The following is a 22,874-nucleotide window of genomic DNA, read 5'->3' as shown; positions in this document are numbered from 1 at the left end:
TGTTTCCTTGCTTCCTCTTTCTTCCCGGAGGGAAGAGGAAGTAAACAAAGAACACGTGGCCCATTCAGGGGCTGTTTTTATCATGCCACTTTCCCTGCACACGGCAGGAGATCACGGCAAATTCCATTTTTTAAAACATGCATTAAAAGGGATCTATTTTGTAATGGAAAACCAAGTGGAAGGAGCAGCAGTTGTGCAGCAGCGGACATCGTCACCTAAAGGACGCATGCACATCCGTCAGTGGGCATCATTATTATTATTATTATTATATTTATTTGTATCCTGCCTTTTGCCCAATACTGGGCCTCAAGGGGGCCTTACAAAATTTAAAACATATGTATTTTAAAACCTATGAAAAGAAATATACAAAAGTTAAAATAAATAATACAATATTAAAACAAACATTTAAAATACACGACAATTTTACAAGTCCTTAACGTAGACGGAGGCCCAGATTATTAACCAGCAGCTAGCGTGTGATAAAACGCTTGTCTGATGAACCTCTGAGGATATGTCTGCATTGATTGTTGGTTTATGACTTTAGCAAAAATTAAAGTGTGTGGGAAGAAGCGTACTCCCAAGTAGGCACTATTTCATCATCAGTGGATTCCACATCCTCTTCCTATGTAGGTGGCTGAATTATGATGCTCTAATGCAAAAAGCCTTGTGCAAACATGCCCAAATTTTAAGAAGAAATATGATTGTGGAACACCTCTCCGGAAAACAAAATTATTTTAACCTGTGAGATCAATCTGAATAGATGATTACAAGCTGTCTGTCTCATTATATAATATCTACTCATGGACAATGTGCCACGAAAACACGTGTGAGTACAGGTGGGGGAGGGGATTGTTTTATTATTATTATTTTTTTACCACAAAATACTTACTGGAGAAAACATGCAGCATTTTAGGTCATATAACTATGACCTATTATGCTGGACAAGCATCTGTCAGGCATGCTTTAGGGGGGGGGTTGGACTCGATGGCCTTGTAGGCCCCTTCCAACTCTGCTATTCTATGATTCTATGATTCTAACTGTGTCTGAAAGAGATAAGAGACCATGGATGTTACTTAAGAATGACATTTCATAGTAGCATATATGAGTCATATTATCTCCTTCTGTTTTTCAATATAATTTGAAAACATGGTTGAACTGAGATCTGAACCTAGATCTGGGTGCATTTTTGTTATCCTGCCTTCCCAAACCCAGGTAACTAAAAGGAGATTTTACATTATGTTTAGAGTGCTAGCACTGCACAGACTGAATAATACCTTGAAATGCTGATGTATGCTGCAAATTATATGATTGCTCACTTTCACAAGTATTGTGTTTTTTCCTCCTGGATAATCCAATGTTTTCCTTCTATGGAGCATATAAAGAATTCTATCATTATCTGTGGCAATCAATCATATTGTAAACAGGCCGGCTGCTTTTCAGTATTTTAGAAGGTGTATGATATAGACAGAATATTTTTAACAATGCAGAGTAAGCTCAGGACTGGCAATCAGGTTTGGACAGTGTGACATTTTGTCATGTCTTTGTGGTTCATATTTCTGTGACAAGATAACAATAGAGCTGGAGGAAATGGAAGCTATTTTATTGACACCTCTGTCAGAATTTGATTCCACTATTTGTGCCTGTTTGTTTTCCACCCAGTGCACACACATAAATTTTGTTGTCATTAATGAATGAAGTAGCTATACAATCAGATGAGAGCATATGCTGGCACACTCACATTTAGCACCGTATCAATAAAAGAAGACACTCATCACCTTTCCCTTGTATCAGCGTCTTGGATTCTGTTTCTCTTAATCTCTGTTCCTCACTATCAAACAGTTTTCAGTTTTCTAAATTGAAAACGGTGTCTTATGCCCCCCAAATTACTGTCACTAAGAAGAGAGTCGAAATGCTTATACTTTTTTTTTTAATAAAAAATGATCTTTGCACAATCACAATTCAAAATAAGTTAGTAAATGAAGTGTGCTCTTTGAAATTCCTTTGATTTCAGTGGAAGAGGTTTAAGAATTTGCTTAATTTTTCTATTGAACTCAATTTGATCTTGAAGTACATAAATTCTGCCCAGCCTCCTTTGGTGTATAAATTATTGGCAAACTCTGCATCTTTAATATCAATCAATCTGAAATATATGAAATCATCCTGAGCTGAGGAGAAATGGGATCAGTTATAATGAAGCCAAAGCATTCCCATATTTGTCAGTTGCCATATGGAACTGAGAAATTATCTGGTGTTTTTTTAAAAACACACACACACACCTCATGGAGGGGTGGGGACAAACTGGATTTTCTTTTACTAACTCAGCATCTATTTTACTTTAGTTAAAGCAAATTTGCATTTGAATTGGATAAATTGGCCAGATGGCCATATACTCCTAATGTATATGATGAAGGAAAGTCTGAAAAATTATGTACAAATGTAGAATTGAATTGAACTGGGTTTGTACAAAATGTCTGACTTGATTGTACCCCTGGATTATTAAGAGCAGGTAATTTACTAGGCTTTGCTGTTCATCTTTATATTTTTTCTCACACTTGCTTTTACCAAGTTTCAGGTCTAATTGGCTGCTTGCCACTATAGGAGATTAGAGAGGAGGAGAATATGGTATATGCCAGAGACAAACTTGTTGAGTCCCTGTGACTTGATAGAGAGGCAGCCAATGGCTACACTGTGCATCATACATATCTTGAGTAGATGTTCATTCAGTTAGGGTGACCATCTGAAAATGAGGACAGGGCTCCTGTATCTTTAACAGTTGTATTGAAAAGGGAATTTCTGCAGGTGTCATTTGTATATATGGAGAACCTGGTGAAATTTCCTCTTCATCACAACAGTTAAAGCTGCACAACCCCTGCCCTCTTTTGTATCTGGTCTAAAGGGCAGGTCTCCTGCAGCTTTAACTGTTGTGATGAAGAGGGAATTTTTCCAGGTTCTCCATATATACAAATAACACCTGCTGAAATTCCCTTTTCTATGCAACTGTTAAAGATACAGGAGCCCTGTCCTCCTTTTCAGATGGTCACCCTACATTCAGTCCAACGGTTGGACTGAATGAACATTTATTGGCTCCTACAGGTAGTTAAGATGGTCTTTCCACACCAATGTTATTTCTACATTTACCCAAAACCCTTGTTCTGTCCAAGTCACACCAAAATCGGCATTATTGCTAATTCAGTTCAAGGAAAAATCAGTGGAAACAGGCTTGAATTAATTTCAATCTCTAATTTGTTTACGTGTTTAAGGGATGAATCAGACACTAAAAATGAACAGAAGACAGATAATCAGTTTCTAGGGCGCTTCTAGGCAGATGGCTCCTAATGCTACCAATCAGAAGACATTGTGCAGCTATTCTATCTTTTCCTCCTTAATGTTTTTTTTTTTGGGGGGGGGGAGGGACAGGAGTGGTGAAAAACATGGAAGATTTGAAGTGGAAAGTGACAATGAGCTCCATCCGGCGAGCGTTTTATTGCACGCTCGTTACTGGGCACTCATGGATTTCTCGGAGGTCCCTCACATGACGTTGTCTGCCTCCTGCACCCCTTCCGCCCCTTCTGGCCTTCCTTGAGCCGCAAGAAAAACCAGAAAAATTCCAAAATATTTTTTAATCTTGAAGTTGCTGCTCTCTCCTGGTGTGTGTGGGAGAAGCAGCGTGATTACAAAGCCCGACTGAATGGGTCTCATGTTCCTTGTTTACTTCCTGAGTGACGACGGAGAAGCGACAGTAGCCAGCATTTTTTCCTAGGTGTGATGGAGCTTAATGTCTGAACACTCTGTAAAATTCAGACAATTGCATGATAAAAGCCTCATCTGGAAGCATCCCTAGAAAGACCAGGGGCACTCTATTCTCTACACTTCCACCCAATTTTGACTACTTCTAGAACAGCCGCTTTTCCACTTTATCTTTTTCTTCTATTGACAGGACAGTGATGTTGAAGCAATGGCCATGTTTATGGAGAACATCTTAAATACCAGCTCTTTAGGTGAGATAATTGTGTCCTTTTTCAAGAATTAACAGTAGAGTTTAATAATAATATCGAAAACTTGGTTCCATTTGTATTTGTCCCCAGCCTTGGTGTATGTAGTTATCCTGAGCCTTACTTTGCAACTTGGGAAGTAAGTAGTCTGGTTATTTGTAATGAAAATGGTGATCTAGTTTTCTCAGAATATCTCCTCCTCAAGAGTAACTCCTTTAAAAATCTTGCACATAAACACTAACAGGGAAGTGAACACACAGATTTATTAAGGGTTTCATTTTAATCTAGTGGGTGGGAATACTTCTGAGAGTTTGGATTTGGGCCCTGACTCTGCCTAATATGAAGGTGCCTTAGCTCAGCCTTCCCCAAGCTGGTGCCCTCCACAAATGTTGGACTTCAGCTCCAATCAGCACCAGCCAGAATGGCCAATGATCAGGAATGCTGGGAGTTGTAATCTAAAACATCTGGGGAGCTCCAGGTTGGAGGAGGCTGCTTTAGCTCAATAGTAGATACTCTACTTGATCACTTCTCTGGAATCTTCTACTGAAAAATGCAAGTATATGGGACTGGAAGAGATCCCTGGGCCCTTAAAAGTATGCTGCCAGTCTGAATCAACAGTACTAGGCTAAGTGATGATTGAGAGATAAGGCTAGATGGGATGTTGATGCGATGCAGTTTAAAGCCACTCCTTTGATGTATTCTGAAACCACATATCCCTAGCAAGCCTTCCCCAAACCTGGTCCTTCCATCATCCTTCGCCAGCATCCCTGGCAGAGGATATGGGAGTGGAAGTCAACACCTCCCATGCATTAGGGAAAGCTTATCCCTACATAACTGTCAAAAGATTGATGCGCTGGGTTACTGAAGTCCCATAAAAATAAATGGTCTTGTGTTATCAAACTTTGCGCCCCAATCATATGTATCCTGACTTGAAAATAAATCTTGCAAGTTATAATGGAATGTCAGAACAATCCTTAGGGCATCATCAGATGAGGTGGTGGTGGTGATTCCCACTGTCACTATGGCCTCCTGCTGCTGTCCCACAATAGTAGGGTGACCATATGGAAAGGAGGAGAGGGCTCCTGTATCTTTAACAGTTGTATAGAAAAGGGAATTTCAGCATGTGTCATTTGTATGCATGCAGCACCTGGTGAAACTCCCTCTTCATCACAACAGTTAAAGCTGCAGGAGTTCTCCTAGAGTGACCAGATACAAAAGAGGGCAGGGCTCCTGAAGCTTTAACTGTTGTGATGAAGAGGGAAGTTCACCAGGTGCTGCATGCATCCAAATGACACCTGCTGAAATTCCCTTTTCTATACAACTGTTAAAGATACAGGAGCCCTGTTCTACTTTCCATAGGGCCACCCTACACAATAGTGACGATCTCTACATGGGGAGAAAAAGAAGCAGCAGAAATTATCACGTGGCTGATTCATTGGGCGTTTTTATTGCACTGCTTTTCCTGCACACAGCAGGAAATGGCAGCAAGTTTCTTTTTTAAAATAATAAGTTGGATTTTCCAGGGGTTTTTTTGTGGGGGGGGGGGGTTGCAATGGAAAAATGAGTGGAAGGAATGGGAGGTGCATGGGAGGCAGACGGCAGCACCTAAAGGATGTGTGAAAAACCATGAGTGGTCATAACAAGAATGTAATAAAAAGTTCATCTGATGACCCCCTTAGTCTGTAGGATTGCAGGGGACAAATTCACCGCTTCCAAATCCTGGCCAGCTCATGCTGGCAAGGGTAGGAGGAGCAGGGCAGCAGCTTTACTGGATTTTTCAGCCTGGCAGATATCCATTTTTGGAATTCTTTCTCCCCTCCCCTCCCCTCCCCTCCCTGATTCTTATCAGGAGTTGGAGAGCTCTGTCACCTCCAGGCTGGTATAGCTGAGGGGCCCAATCTGGAGGCCTCTCTGGGGAGCAGACAGTGGATCCAAAGAATGCCCCCCTTTGGGGACTACCACTAGCAGGAATAGTGTATGTGGTAGCAGGGTGGGTTTGACTTAAATCAATTTGATTTAAATCATGATTTTAATCACGATTTAAATCACTACTCAGAAAGACTCAATTTAATCATGTGACTCCCCCTTAAAAAAAAAAGTGCACGCTTCTTCACTATATTTTACACAACTCAGAGTTACCAAAGACTCATTCTTGCTGGTATAATCTTAATATTTACAACCAGATGAAGGTTTCGTTTTTAGAATAGCAACTTTTCAGATTAGTTTTACAGTTATATCAAAAAAAATACTGATTTGGTTATACTATTAGAAACACATCATTATGAAACTATTACGAGGTGAACTATCTCCACTTTAATAGGTTAATCATTAATATTTGGACAACTTTTCTGCTGTACTTTATTGGAAGGAGAAAAATAATCTTACAGAAACCTCTGGAAGAGCATGACATTGTGAATGGATTAATGGAATTCATTTACCAAAAAATTGAAACAGCTTCATGCTACATTATTAAAAACTAATCCTTATTTCATGATGAATAACCTTTGGACTGTAATGTATCTTAAATAGAAAACTATCTTTAGATAGATTTTCCCTCAAAAAGCATTTTATTTCAAAAATCCAATTTAAATTAAAAAAATCCGATTTAAATAAAAAAAATCCGATTTAAATAAAAAAAATCCAATTTGTGTGTGTGTGTGTGTTTTAAAAAAATCATTGATTTTTATCCACCCTGTGTGGTAGACTTATCCCCGCTTGGGCTGTCATGCATATTTGATTTTAAAATGGCACTAATGAATTATTACTTAACTTATTTTAGTGCAATTTTTCAAATATTTTTATAATGTCCTTCAGTAAAAATGGCTTGGGTGGTACACAACAGTACATTTAGAAACATAACAGTAGTGTGTTTAAGACTAAGGCTGCTATCCTATACACATTTACCTGGGAACAAGTTCTCTTGAACTCAGTGAGTCTTAGCTCTGAGTAGACATGCATTGGAGTGCACTGCAAAATGTCTTCTAACAGCACAGTCCTGAGAAATAAATTCCATTGCATTCAGTGAGGCTTACTTCTTAGAAATGTGTTTAGGATTACAACCTGAATATTCTTTATTAATGCATCTATAAGTAACCTTATTTTTTTTAAAAAAAATAAGAAAAATAATTGGAGTCATATGTGGTTAAAACATTATTAAAATAAAATTTGGCTCTTTATCTTTCATCACATTATGGTCATACTCAATTGATTTCAATGGATATTAGCACATGTTACCGGGAAAGAAAGAGCATTAAAGTTAATTCATTTTGAATTCATTTTGGATTGGATATGATACATCTCTCTCTTCTAACATACCATCTTTCCCTCTAGACAAATTTGTAATAACTGTAGATTGAAATGTGCAAGACTTAGCTGTGTGTTTATTCAGTTATTTCAGTTATTTATCTAAATACACTGGTAGTTACATTTTAACACTGCAATCCTAGACATGTCTGCTCTGAAGTAAAACCCATGAGTAGCAATGGCTCATACTTCCATTTAAAAGTGTACAGGATTGTAGTCCAAATAAAATATTATTCAACTATTACTGTGATGATGCCCTTATTAGCACAAACCCCATTTTATACCCCTTTCACTATAGAACATGCATATAGAAGGAAAATAAAAGCCAAGGGAAATAAAAGTCAGGCCATCTCTCTCTTTAAATCGAGTGGAAAATGCTTCTGAATTAACATGCAATAGGGAAATGAAGTTACGGGAAACCTATGGCATTTGATGCTAAGCAGTATATGTTTCAAAGTGCTATGAACACGGCAATCAGTTCAACATCTTGTACATCTGATATAGAAGACATTTTCATTCTGGCAAAGATTGGTGAGGGGAAAAAGGAGGATTTCTTGTTATATCTGCAACAGTACTGGAGGGATGCAACATTCGCATGTGTAGCTACTATTCACAAGAATATAAATTAGGGTGACCAACTGTCAGGATTTCCCCGGATTTGTCTTGGTTTTTGTTCTTTCCATGGTGTCGGGGGATTTTCTATAATTTTCAATAATGTCCTGGAATGACGCACCTTCCCCTTTAAGGCTGCCATTAGCATGGCAGGAGTGAATGACATGCTTTCTTGAGGCACATCATTCCCCCACCCTGAGCTCCAATTGAGATCTTAAAGGGGAAAGTGGGTCATTCGTGGACATTATAGAAAAGGCCCCAATTGGAGTGGATGGTGGTGGTGCAGAATGAAATCCTTTCCCCTCCTCCACTCCAATCGGGTTCTTTAAGGTGGCAGGGGAATAAAGTACTTTCTGCAGGACTCAGAAAGCTGCTTCCCCCCCCCCACACACACTAGGTGTCCCCTTTTTTGGTTTCCCAAATATGGTCACCCTAATATAAATGAGCCCCGTGAAGGCAGCACGTGTTCTCGCCTTAGGCGAGGAGGGACTTTGAGCTAGGGCTGCTCCTTCTCTCTCTTGGAATTCTTCCCATAAGGCAGTTGCTGGCAGATGGTCCTATTAGGGGTCGAGGGAATCCAACTGGGCAGGCCTGGAGGTCGTCTTTGTCTGTCTCCCTCTGCAATAATGCAATAATTGGACTTTCACCTTAACCCTAAATACATTCACTGGAACTTTCTTCCAAGTAAGTGTGCTTATAATTAATTTATTCACAGATTTTATTTTATTTTTCTGGAAGTCTATCTCTAATTCCTTTTGTTTTTCTCTAGCTTTTAAAGAAAGTGATAATGAAAAAAGAAATGTGTTAGTTTCCTATTCGTCACTTACAATCCTGTGAAACTTGAAGCCTTCTAATACAAAGTTTAGAAGCAGCAAAGGTTACTTTCATCTATGTACCGCAAATTGAGTATATTGCCCATTGAATATTGCTTATTCATTGAATAAGTTATTTATATAAGAGGTTAGCGTTTTTAGGCTTGGGAAATGTACACTGTCATTTTAAATATTTGTGCCAGTGGATGTGCCTGAGAATCTAACCACCGTCTTGTTAGACTAAGACTAGGAGACCCAGGTTCAAATCCCTGCTCAGCTATACTATGTATGCCATCTCAAAGCCCTTGAAGGAATGGTGGAATATAATTAAATAAATTAATAATGCCAGTGGAGCATACTTGTAGCATCTGTTGTCCTCTAAGACTGAGGTCATCTTGTGATGTGTCATTGGTGAACCTAAATGGTTGCCTACCTCATGAGTGCCTGGGTGAGAGACCACTGGAAGCCTCAAATAAACCACTCTGAGCTCCTGAATTTATACTTCTACATCCATAAAATGAAGAGCAGGTTACACAAAATAAATACATGTTTGTTTGTTTTTAATGATGTACTTGTTTCATGTCAAGTGAGCAAGTGGAGTGTGTAACATGGTATTGAATACCGAGACCAGTACTACTTCCAGAGTATCTGGTTCCTTCCCTAAGGTATTTTAAAACATTGTTTTTGTTCACAACAATAATTTCTGTATACCTCAAAAAGTATATCTTGCACTTTAGATGCCATACATTAGGATATATTTATAATCAAACAGCATCTTGCTCTGAAAATACTAACATTTTTTGTTCTTTTGCAACCAAACTCTATATATACAAACAAAAATGCAGGTATCAAAGAAATTCAGGGCTTCCCTTAATAGTACATCTGGCAGTAACATTACTGTTTTGATACAAATGTAGTAATGCACACCAACAGCCTATATAGTGAGGCATTGCACATATTAAATATGTGGTTAGGGGATTTCTGGTATCATAGTTTATGCCATTGCATTGGTGCAAAAGATGGGTGTGCCATATTCTGAACATTTATTTTTTGTGTGTTAAACCCACATCTGCCTCTCCCTCATTCCTTTTGCTTCGTTTATGATTTGTCATTGAATTAAGTTCAATCATTTTATGAAGGACCTTCTGACGAAAAGAGCATTGTATTTGGCGCGTGGGAGGTTAAATACCGTGCTTAGACTATTTTGGGTCATGTGCGTAAAACAGTTCGTTGAATTTTAGAAGACCAGTATTCAGTTCATTAACATTAATGAATGCTAACGTTCATTAAACATTTACTGATGGCAAATTCCAATGTAATGCAATGTAGTTATAAAGAATGCTCAAACGAGACTGTATTTTAAGTCTTCTGCAGTGCCTCAAGTTATATAACAATTAGATCTCATATGTTGCATAGAACCTTCTCTTGTCCCCACTAATTTTATTGTACAAACGTTTTTAAAAGTGATTGTGTAAGCACAGCACGTACACAATGCTCAATGAAAGGTATCCATTTTATTGTCATATAATTGCTCAGTGGTATAAATTTGCATGAATTGGAGTCAGTTTCACAGTATTAGCAAGAATTCTTGTTGGCATTCGGTTTGCTGATAAAACATTAAGGCTGGACAAGAATATGTTGTTGTTCCTAGCAATCTTTGAGGGCAAATCTGTGCTATCCAGACAAGATACGCTTGTACCTCTCCCCTTAAGTCAGTAAAACAGCGTTGCTGTTGAATTGCCTTTCAAATCGCAAGCTATCTGTGCATGGATTTTCTTCAGCTTACACTTCTAGTTGCTAGCTGGTCCTACAAAGGCAGCATTAAGACACTAGTAACACAACAGCATTGTGCGGCTACAGTGTTTTCTGTATAAGGACACACAGAGACGATCCCAGGACAATCCCCGGGATATCGCCCCGGGTAGACATGCCCTAGGTTCCCACTGGGAGGTAGGGGATTAGAAAGGTGAAGGTAAAGATCTGATCCTAATGTGGACTGCTTCATATACTTTGATGTTTACAAAATTTGGGTGTAAACAGGAATGTACTTCCTGTTTGTACACCTAAATATATAAAGGATGAACACAAGTAAAGCAAGTTAGAAATGCATGCGTGCATGCATGCATTAGGAAGCCAAATGGATCCAGGCTTGACAATGGATCCTTGCCATCTGTACAGTAGTTAGTGCAAACATGTCAGCTGACGCTGCCCTAAGAATCCTGTTTCGTGGTATTTGTGGCCATGTGGTCCCTTTCCAGTGTGTATTCTTTTTCTAGCCCTTCCCTTTTGCATTTCTGGACACGTGGATGTCAGTGAGGTGAGCATTTGTGGCAATGGCCAGCGGTTTGTGGTATAGCCTGAAAAAAATGTCTCTTGGATATGAGTTGTACATGGGATTTCCTCTTGTCCTGTTCCAGCAGCCCCCATACTGGAGGAAGGAGGCAACGTGGTTTGTGGAGCTCTCTAGCCAATCTTTGTTCTGCTGCTATTGTACAATGGAATGATGGGGCTAGGCACTTAGACTGGGGTATGTACATTACACCCTAGTACCTATGCAGGTCTTACCCATTGACTGAGAATGTGTTTTGTTGTTGTTGTTTGCAGAAATTTCCCCCTAGAGGAAATTGGATATCTAATCATCTTATAATTTTGGACTCCACACATTTCAAAGCTTTATTCCAGATACCTGTTCCGTAGTAATGGCATTTTTGTTGCATTCGAAAAACCCATACACTGCTTACTACCTGAAAACTTCTCAAAATTGAATAAACGACCTTTCATTTAACTTCATAAAGTGCCCATTGTAATCCAAAGTCTTTCCCTCAGCAAAGCAATTTGTGCAAGGTCATACTTTAAATTGGAGGAAGATAATGTTGCATTTGAGAACAAGTTTTGTTAGGCCAAGAGCCAACATGAAGGCAAAACAATATAAAAATTAAGTTATTTAGCCTGAGGTCCCAGAAAACCCAAGAAAGATGTCTTTAATAACAAAATCTCAGATTAAAAGAGGCTGAAGTATTATAACAATAAAAACACTTGGGACATTTCTAGAATAAAAGTATGCAAACTACTCATAACACCATCACACATCTTGCACAGCAAGATAGTAATTTTGTAGTAATAATCCCACCTTGTCCTTGGTGGACTCTTTAAAACCTCAAGTAACTTAAAGTCAGTTGTGTATCATGTTTGGACTTTAAAGACCCTCTATGTCTTTAAATGAAAAATATGGTGCCCAGCATTGAGAAGATGAATTCTCTCATACCTTTAATAGGCAAAATGTATTTGCTTATTTTTAGGGTATTACTCCTCAGGTATCAGTGGAACTTTACCAGTCTGCATAGAATTTCTCAAAACTGCTCAAAGGGAGTGCAACAAGGGCATCCTTTGACATTTGTTTCTTCAGTTAGGCTCTTGATGTAAGGTATCTCAAAAATGAAGTGAAGGTATCTCAAAAACTAGGCTCTGTAAAATTGAATGTTTATAAGCGTAAATAAGGTTCACTGAGAATAAAAAATGTGGTTATTGAAACCTCTCCATTTACCCTTTTCTGTTGTATATTTAAAAGTGTAGGCAATATAAGGCCCTAAGATTGTATTCATTCACCTAGTATTTCCCTCTGGGAAAGTTTCCCCCCACAACAATTGGCCCATGTTGCCATGTGACAGCAGCATGGAATTGCATAAACTGAATGAAATACTTTAGTGGGCTTGAACAAGGTCCACAGGCTTCACAGTACTTACTCTGAAAGTCTACAAAGAAGCTGATAACAGTGCTACTACCACACATACATTGTAGATAGTTTTTAAATATTTTTTTAAAACTCTTGACAAAAGATGCGATCCTACCATCAGTTATAGCCTAGTGTAGGAGTGTAGAACCTTAGGCCTAGTGGCCAAATCCAACTATCCTGGGGTCTCTCTTGAGGACCACCATCCCTTTCCCCCAACAACAGATCATTTCACAGTTTCCTGGCTTTTGTGTAGTTCCCCCGCCCCCTCATTCTAAAAGGTTGAAATATAATTTCAGAGAGCATTTTCTAAGATAGCCTTGGCAATTGTCTAGCCCACTGCAACCGTAGTTCCATGACAGGTCAGGCTACAGCAGCTTCAATATGTACTTCTACCAAAATGAGGTGACATGAACAAATATCTTGTTTCTATAAATATACATGCATGTACACACATGCGCGTGCACACCCATGGAGAGGGAGAGAGAGACAGGTGAGGTCTTATCCAAATTTACTTTTGATGCAGTTTTTCCCTCATCCTAGGAGTTACCCACATGAAAGTTCTTTTACATGCTTTCATGTCATTTCGAGGTGCACTCTCAAATTGAAAATCGTTGTTGTGCTTCCTGCGCCCGCTGAACCAAGTTGTCCTAATGTGTATTTAATAAGATAATCCATCTTTAGTTAATGCAGCATTTCCCTGTTCCAAAGGTGAATTGCCATCCCTTTCTTTGATTGTCCTTCAATAGCACTTCGGACACACAGGGATGCTGAGGAGAGCAAGGTGAATGAGGTTGTGCATCTCTGCATTGATTTGTAGGTACTGGAAGTGTCACCAGAGCGACTCCACTGGGACCCGAGGGATTGAGAGCTCTCAACAGCACCATGGCGACAACCAAACTGAGACGCATGAGGGAGTAAGTTGCCGTTTTAAATGCTAGTAATAGACAAAGATGCTGGATTTTGCATGACGGTAAAACAAAAATAACTTTGATCCAAGAATATTCATTTACAGCTAAATATTCTTCTGCAGTGGCAGAGAGCAAGTGGTTGCCTATTGCATCAGAATCTTTCCCCTGTACTTTGTCTAGCATATGCCATTTCTTTTGAAGTGAAATTAGTCTCTTCTTTTTTTCAGAAGTAATCGTTCTTCGTTTCTGTATTATGATCTGGGTGCAAATTTTAGCAATGTAGATATTCATATTTAAAACTCTTTGCTTTTTTCTACCCTGCTCTCTTTGGCCCATATTTTTCACTTCCTGCCAAAGGGTTCTTTATTATGTACCAATTCAAACAAGAACTCCCTTGTGGTATACTCAGCTTTTCAAAACTGCCTAAAACAATCCAACACCTTGATTCAAATTAGTTTCAGCTCCCAATTCTCATAGGTTATATCCAGGAAATGAAAATGGAGAGCTGTTCACTATACATGTGCCAAGCAATGCACATTAGAATCAGGCAAATGGTGAGCAGATCATCTGCATCATTTATAAGTATAAGAGAATGATCAAATTCCGTCATGTTCTGTGCTGGAAGTATATATTTTATTCATTCTTATGGACTTAAATAGCAGAATCATGCAGGTTTTACCACCATCCAACAAAACTAGTTCTATACTGCTGTCTTACCTTGTTGTATGTTAAGAATGTAAGCCTATGCGGCAGGGTCTTGCTATTTACTGTTTTACTCTGTACAGCACCATGTACATTGATGGTGCTATATAAATAAATAATAATAATAATAATAACAGTCTCAATCAATGTCTTGGCTAAAGTAAGCAGTACAAAATAATGTGAAATGATACCTGGACTTCATTTCATCTTGGCCACAGCAGTCTTCTGGTGAGCCACCCATCGGTTCCCAAGATGATCCACTTGTGAGTTCTAAATCATCAGTAGGAATTAGTGCCCTGGCAGATATATTCATAATATACTAGGGAGCTTCAGCTATTGGGCGGTATAAAAATGCAATAAATAATAATAATAATAATAATAATAATAATAATAATAATAATAATGAACTGATGAAAAGTGAGATTTAAAGCAAGTAGTTAATCATTTAGTTTACAGATATCTTTATAATATTCTGTGTGATTTTGATTCAGATTGTTTGTAGTGTATTTGCCTGGTATTGGCTTTCTGTGAAGATTTTCTTTGCTTACGCTCCAGTCGTTGGGTTATGCAGAGGTAAATGGACTGAACGAGCTAGAGGTTTTGTCATCCTTCCAGATTGTCCTGCTATTAAATAAGTCTCATACAACAGTTGTGCTTTTGTGTACTCTTATATTCCAGGGGAAAGGTGCAAGTGTGCAATATGGGGAGGACTTAAGGATGCACATGGCTCCAATCATAAGGGGTAGTTGCAATATCAAGTGTGTAAAATGACATTCAAGCTCATGCTTTATTGAGGGAGAAATTGAAATATGAACGTTTGATGCTGTTACAGTTTGTAGTTTTCTGTATTGTAATGTTATACAGACTGTGGAATGCAATTTTTAAAATTTGATATTGAACTTTAGGTTATATTCAGCATTATGGTAGCAGAAAAATTACAAGAATTGGGATTATTCCACTAGCAACGGCACAGCTGCTTGCAAAACTATTAACACAAGTAGTCCAAGAAAACCTAGCCTAATGAAGATGTAATGGGTTGTGGAATGCCTTGGGAAACACATTGGGCAATGGCCTGTGCGAACAGAATCAAAGTACTGGATTTGAAACTTGCACAAGGATGGAAGCAGTAGAAGCTTTGCTAGCAGATTGATACCACTGGCTACAACCTCGTACATTTTGCTACTTATTTCAGTGAAATACTTTAGCTAATATTAAAAATCCCATCAATAGAGTTAAAGAAGCCCAACAGAGTTAAAGAAAATTTGTCCAACAACGAAATTTTATTGTAGTGAATGTTAATGAACATCTTTAAATCATGGACAAAGAGTTGCAGAAAATAGGAGATAAATAATCTCAATGGAACTGTATTTATGCTAAATATGCTCCCTTTTTATCGGGGTGGGCAATGGTTGGCCCGCCAACTCCCATAAGCCCGGAACAGGATAGCCAATGGTGAAGGATTATAGGAATTGTAGTTCAACAACATCCAGCTCATTGCCACCCCTGACATATATCCCTGGGGGAGCTTAAAGCCCCTAAACCTCTTGTATCTAACTACGTTTAAAAGCTTTCCAGTGTTGTTGCTATTGCTATTACTGGGAGGTGATATGCACCTTGTCCAATTAGTTGTTGTTAGCAAACTCATGACTGAGCAACAGGTATTTTATACCTTTGAAACTCCCACCATTTTTATGGGCTGCCTTTATTCTTGAGACTCATTTGCAGCTTCATGAATTGGGTCTTCATGTATGCTTGACTACAGAATAACAGAAGACAACACAATAGGCATTTATATTTTTCTCTTTTAGTGATGGAATCAAAAGAAATAAAAGCACTAAAAGGAAGAAAATGACTCTAATACATAGTGTTTCATATTCTTTTACAAAGTAACCTAAGAATACATCCAGTAAGTCATAGTTTAATGGCAATGAACTTTATAGTGGAATTTAAAAATTCAAATAAAATGTAGATGGGTAAAATGGAAATGCTTTCATGGACCAGCATTTAAGTAAATTAAAATCTTGCAGCACAGCAGTGAATGCCTCTCATTCAGTCTCCAGTCTCTTCCACTCAGCAGTATGCCTGGATGAGGCAGAAGGCTCCATCATTACCTGCTGAGTGTAAGTAAAATTGTCTTTCAAAAACTGTGAAAGAAAGGCATTTGGTGGTATTTTTGTTCTGCCATCATAAATGGCCGTGCCACTATTGCTTAAGATTCATAAGGGTGTATAACACTCTTGTGCGTATGACGTTGGCATCAAATGCACAATTTCTTTTAAAAATTCAGAAAGAAAGGTCATATTGGAGTAATTGATTGAGCACTGCATGATCTTTCAGATTAACTGACAGACAGCCAAGTGAAGGAGAAAACTGCATTTCTGGCATGAGGTGATAGATAGTTCCTGTGAGAGTTGAAGGCTGCAATGCTATACACATTTACCAGAGAGTCAAGCCCCATTGAAGTCAATAGTACTTTCTTCTGAGTAAACATGGATAGGATTGTGTTGTAAAATATCTTTAAGACTTTCCCAATAGCTCAAATTGTAACCAGTTTCCTCCCCACCCCCTATTAAGTTCAAAGGACTTTTTACACTAATTTCAGTGATGCTGTTTAGCCAGTTCTTGTGCATAAAATCTTTCCAGTAATCACATTAGAGGGAAACAGTTTTGCTCGCAAGCAGCAGTAGCTGTGTTCTTCTTTTTGTATAAGCTGATTTGGTTGCAAAACTTAAAGAGCTCTTAAATTAGAACTGTCATGTTTTACACCCATTGGACTGATTACACGTACACGTAGATTTTCACATTATTGTTTTGAATAAGATCTTTAATGTTACTTCTGGGCCAGTATCTTGCTTCTGGCAATTTCTGATAACAGGTGTTTCTGCGATATGTAGAAATGTGGGGGCAATTGACGATGACAATTCCAGTCTACTAGGCTTAGCTGACCGGATGACAGCCTGTATCGTGATTGGCAGAGCAATCCTAAGTAAACTTCTCCTGTTGACCTTCAAAGCTTTTCACTGTCTAGCTCCTTCCTATCTCTCCTCTCTCATCTCACACTATTGCCCCGCTCGTGCTCTTCGCTCCTCTGATGCCATGTTTCTTGCCTGCCCAAGGGTCTCTACTTCCCTTGCTCGGCTTCGTCCATTTTCTTCTGCTGCCCCTTATGCCTGGAACGCTCTTCCAGAATATTTGAGAACTACAAGTTCAACCGCAGCTTTTAAAGCTCAGCTAAAAACTTTTCTTTTTCCTAAAGCTTTTAAAACTTGATTTTGTTCTGACTTTATACTGTTAGTTTTACCCTACCCAGTGCCTGTTTACCCTACCCTGTGCCTGTTTGCATTTTCTTCCCCTCCTTATTGTTTTATAATGATTTTATTAGAATGTAAGCCTATGCGGCAGGGTCTTGCTATTTACTGTTTTACTCTGTACAGCACCATGTACATTGATGGTGCTATATAAATAAATAAATAAATAATAATAATAAGTAGGGTGGCAGGTGTGTGTGTGTGTGTGAGTGAGTGAAGTGGTTGATCGTCTGCCATTTCCAAAGCCCTGCTGGCAAAGAGAAGTGACCATTTCTTTCTTTTTTTCTTCTCCTTTTGGCACCAGCCTGGGAAGGATCTACGCTACTGCTTTAAAACGGTTTATAACAGTACTGATAGTGACAACTGTTGGGGCCCAGGACACACTCCACATACAGTTTTCAAAATGTTTTCAAAGTGTCATATCCTGCTTGGTGTAGATCTGGCTCTGGTGAAGTTAAGGGGGCCAATTCTGAAGCTTCAGGGGAATGGAAGGGGCTTGGATCCAGCAAATATTGTTTACTGTGATTTTATTAATGTACGTAATGTATAAAAATTGCCTTGGAATGTTTTCTATCCAGAAAGTTGGGATATAAGTAACGGCAATAACATTTACTAACAAACAAATACATGTTGCCCTCTTTCTTAACAATTGTCACTGTTAGCTGTCAATGGAGTGTTCTCAGCTGATACGTCTGACGAACTAGAATCTGCAGTGCCGACCAAGTATTTACTTAGAGTCAAAAAATTATTTGGCTTCTATCTATCTATCTATCTATCTATCTATCTATCTATCTATCTATCATGTTTCTTGTATTCAGTAACACTGACTTGTATCTGTTTTATTAACTTGTTAATTAATTTTGTAATATCCCTCTTTGCTAATGTGAACTTGGCTATCATGAATGATTTTCTTCGTTTGTTTTCATTTCATTGTGCAATATTGAATTTTCCAGATCGGTAATGACATTAAGCTTGAAGCAATCTATACCACAGGGTGCTAATGTTCTCTGGGCAACACATTTTGCATGGGAGGGATCCAGTGCCAGCACAGCAATTCAGTGCTTTGGCAGCTGAATTTACTATCACGTCTTATTACCATAGCTGGTATAACTACAGCCGATAGGCATGCATCTGATAAGAGGAATGTACTGCAGAGAACCTCACTAAGAGAGCTATCCTATAGCCCCTAGCCAGTGCCTCGAGGGCCATAGGATGCTCGAGATTTCTCCCTCTGAGACCCTTGACAGAGCTACAACCTTGGAGGGAGAAATCCCCACTCTGATTTTCCTATGCCTCTCTGGGGGTCTGAACTCCAGCTTCAGGAAGACAAAGGAAAGGGAGGGATGGGGGAGTGTCAGTGGGTTGGGAGGGGAAGGGAGAAGGCGAGGCAATGGATTCGTCGGCTCCAAAGGTCTCTCAACCACCATCCCTGCCCTTGGCAAGTTGAGTACACTAGACAAGCTCAGAGGCCCATCTACTGAAAAATGCTAAATCAGAGGACAGAGAGGCTAAAAAAATCTCTGCCATTCTTCTTGTTCTGTCAGGCTCTTGCCACAAGGCTTAGAATGCTGGGGAACATGGGTGCTGTTGCACCATGTCCTGCTTGTTCATCCCTGGCCGATGGCTGGTTGGCCGCTGTGTGAACAGAGTGCTGGACTAGATGGACCCTTGGTCTGATCCAGCATCAGGGCTCTTCTTATGTTCTTATGATGGTCAAAGCGATTGGTCATCTGTCCCATTGGACTGAAGGGAAAGTAATGTTGAGTTTCCTAGAGGCTCTCAAAGACAAAAAAACCCAACAGCTCTTCATCTTGATCCAGAGGATATAACTCATGGATGTCACATGGTTCAAGGAATCTCATGGCCATTTAGTTGGGACTGTGGTGTGCAGGATGTGTATGTTAAGTACACACACATACATGCAAATTGCAATCCCAATAAAATAATTGTTATATTCTTTCCCTCCCCAAGCTGCAAGTTTGTGTAGACAGAAGCTCCCATTGGCCAGCAGCTGCTATTTACAGTGGGGAAAAGATACACACAGTGTTAAGTCACAGGTTTAGTTTGGTCCTGAGTTGATTAATAATATAAATTTCAATATACTGTTGAATTAATGATTTAATTAAATCCTGTTTAAATTGGCATATCAGGCAAATTATAGTCCTGAAGAAAAGAGGACATTTTCTTTGTTCTTACATGAAGCACACCTGTGCTGGAGCAGAAACCATCTTAGACAAGGTGTTTCCAGCTGCACGCAAAAGGTCAAAACACCTTTTCTAAAGGTGTTTAAAGTCACACAGTGTTTTTTTCTAAAAGTGCCTGTATCAGACATTTTTAGTTTTTCAAATAATATGTTGCTCAATTAATAAGAGGCACTCTTTGATCAATTACGTTATTTATCAGATGAACCTAACTGGTCAGGAGAGCGGTCCTATGGACGCTGGAGAGCGCACCTCTGCTAGGCAGGCTCAGAGACCCATCTAGAAGGAAAAACAACAAAGGAAAATCACCTCTGTCACTCCTCGCATGGTGCCAGTGGTAGCTTGGCAGGCATTGGATACTAGAAGCCCCGAAGATCAGTGGCTTCCATGCAACAAGTGTTCAAAACTTTGGATTGGGCCCTAATTGACGTATCATTGCAGACCTCCTCTAAATGCATTTACACAAGCTCAAACACAGATATAGGCCCTTTCTACACCTAAGGATTATCACAGGAAAATGGAGGGATCATCCCTGCCAGGATCCCCTGTGCCTCATTTGGATGCACAGGGATGATCCCGGGATAAAAGGCAGGTTTAGAAACGGCCATAGAGTTCTTAGGTGTGTGAGGCTGATGTGTTCTTCATAAGGTGACCATATTTTGGAAACCAAAAAGGAGGACAACATGGTCGCCCCCAAGGGGGCGTGTCCAGTACCAAGGGGGCGAACATAGCCTTGGTCACATGTCTGATTTTACAGCACACATTTAAAACAAATCTGTTCTACATAACATCTTAATGCTAAAATCACTGAAATAAAGAACAAGTGAGGCATTCAATGTATCTGAAATTAACTTCACTCACTCCTACTTTTGTAGGTTTTGCTGTACTTTGAAGCTTTTGCTATACTCTGTGTGTTACATTCTCCCCTTCCCTCAAATATCTTTTCTGACTGTATCTTCACTCATTGCAAGCTGCTGTTGTTGTTAACAGGGGGTGGATATCAACAGCGTCGTGAAGGCGCTTGCGTGCGCCTCCAGTGCGCCCCGAAACTCACTGTGTAGATCTTGGCCAGAAGAGGTGGCGGCGGCGGCGGCCCCGCATCGCCCCTCACAGGGACGGGGCGAAAAGTTTCCAGGCTCTCCGGCCGGGTCCTTGCCACCCACCTCCCCGCCGGCCTCCTGCTGCCGGCAAAAGAGCCACCCGGGTCAGAGAGCTCGGCGGAAGAAGGCGGGGTGGCAGCTTCTTCTGCCGAGCTCTCCGACCCGGGTGGCTCTTTCGCCAGCAGCAGGAGGCCGGCGGGGAGGTGGGCGGTGGCGGCAAGGATGCAGCTGCAGAGCCCAGAAACTTTTCACCCCGTCCCCGCAAGGGGCAATGCGGGGCCGCCACCGCCGCCTCTTTTGGCCAGGATCTACACAGTGAGTTTCGGGGCGCACTGGAGGCGCACGCAAGCGCCTTCACGACGCCGTGTAGATCCCCCCACGGTTTGCTACTGGCTGCAGATCTGTTTCAAATTTGGTATGGCTAAAGCTCTACGTAAAAGCTATCATGGTGCCAACTTTCAGCTCTTTATCTTTAAAAATGACGATTTTAAAAATAATAATTTTAAAACCTCATTTTTTAAAAAATCCCTAAAAAAATCAATGGATGAACAGATCTGTTTCAAATTTGGTGTGGCTAAAGCGCTACCTAAATCCTTTCATGGTGCAAAGTTTCATATCTTTATCTTTAAAAATGACAATTTTAAAAATAATAATTTTAAAACCTCAATTTTTAAAAAATTCCTAAAAAATCAATGGATGAACGGATCTGTTTCAAATTTGGTATGACTAAAGCCCTTCCTAAGAGCTACCATTGTTCCAAGTTTCATGTCTTTATCTTAAAAAATGACAGAGTTATAAGCATTTTTTTTAATTCCCATTAGAGCTGCTCTTTGAAAAAAAATCCAGATTTCGCCTCCCCCTCCCGTATTTGCCATCAAAAACCCAGACAAATCCGGGCAAATCCAGTCATATGGTCACCCTAGTTCTTCAGACATAACCCAGGGCAGGGTTCCCCATCCTTTTTGGATCAGTGGGGACATTTGGGGATTTGAGAAATTGCTGTGGGTGCCACCACAAAATGGCTACCACAGAGGATGTGGCTAGTCACAAAATGCTGTGGGGGCCTGTCTAGTCAAAAATGAGCTAAAGAGGTGGGGTAGGGGAGAAATATTGAGGCTAGAGGGGAAATAGCAAGGCAAAGGGGTAGAGGGGAGAAAAAGAACAAGGCTAGAGGCTAGGAAGGGGAGAAACAGTGAGTGAAAGAGATGGAGAGAAATAGTGAGGCTAAAGGCTGGGAGGGAGGGGGAATAGGGGATAGAAAGAGCAAGGCTAGAAAGAGAGAGAAAGAAGAAGGCAAGGGACAGAGAATGGACAGGAATAGTGTAAGGGGTTAGAGAGAGAGAGAGAAATTGTGAGGCTAGAGCCTGGGTCTGGAAATGGGATTACAGCCATGCTAGCAATATTGGGAAATGTGTGTGGTACCCTTGCAAAGCTTAGCTGATTTCATTTAGGAATTTAGTTCCTCTAGAAAAAAAGGAGTGCTTGATGAAACTCAACATTTTCTAGAAAGTAATATATTCCAATGACTGCCCTGTTTCAACAGGCTACCTGTAGAGTTACATGCAGAATTACATGTGGAGCAGAGGATATAGAATTAACTCACTGGGACTCATGTTCACAATAATAATCCCCTCCCACCCACTAAACATAAAAAAGGTTGCGAATAGACGATCTTTTAAAAGTTATGAACATTGTTTTTGCGTAATCATACCAATAGCGGAGAATGGCATCTTTCATTTAATGTTATACATGTTAAAGGTGAATTCTAGCATTGCCACAAAGAGGATTTAGTAAATGACCAAAATAATTTGTGAAATTTTTCAGAAAGATTTTTTGCTAAGCACATAGGACAAGGTTTTAAAAAGCATGCAATAAATCTCATTTATTAATTTCCTTAACCATGCCACTTTAGGAGTATGTGAAACATATTCTGATGTATAAATCCTGAGTTTGTTTACCAAATTGGGATACAGACTGTAATGGAAAAATTATGAAGAACTTGAATGAAATTCTGATCAGCAGTGAACTCTAGTCATCTCTGATGACAACATAGTTCCATAAATTTTGAATTAGGCCACTTCATGATTTTAGTCCATTTCCTCATGGACATGAACCTCAGCTGAGAATGTTACCGCTACAGTTTATTCATGCTCGAAACCTGTGGCTCAGTAGAGATTTCATACACTAAAACTCCTGTTTGATA

General features: G+C 39.7%; 1 protein-coding gene across 1 annotated transcript in view; it reads left to right on the top strand.

Moving 5' to 3' along the window:
* The window catches only part of NEK11 (NIMA related kinase 11), a 99,442-nt gene that overhangs the window by 71,443 nt on the left and 5,125 nt on the right, over positions 1 to 22,874 (top strand). Inside the window, exons 14-15 of the mRNA XM_063124386.1 lie at positions 3,938 to 3,998; positions 13,270 to 13,366. Of these exons, the coding sequence (XP_062980456.1) occupies positions 3,938 to 3,998; positions 13,270 to 13,366 (158 nt within the window). The remainder of the gene's footprint in view (positions 1 to 3,937; positions 3,999 to 13,269; positions 13,367 to 22,874) is intronic.

Source organism: Elgaria multicarinata, chromosome 1 (genome assembly GCF_023053635.1).
Source record: "Elgaria multicarinata webbii isolate HBS135686 ecotype San Diego chromosome 1, rElgMul1.1.pri, whole genome shotgun sequence".
In the NCBI taxonomy this organism is placed as follows: Eukaryota; Metazoa; Chordata; class Lepidosauria; order Squamata; family Anguidae; genus Elgaria; species Elgaria multicarinata.
The sequence above is the reverse complement of the archived record's forward strand: the minus strand, read 5'-3'. Positions and strand labels throughout refer to the sequence as shown.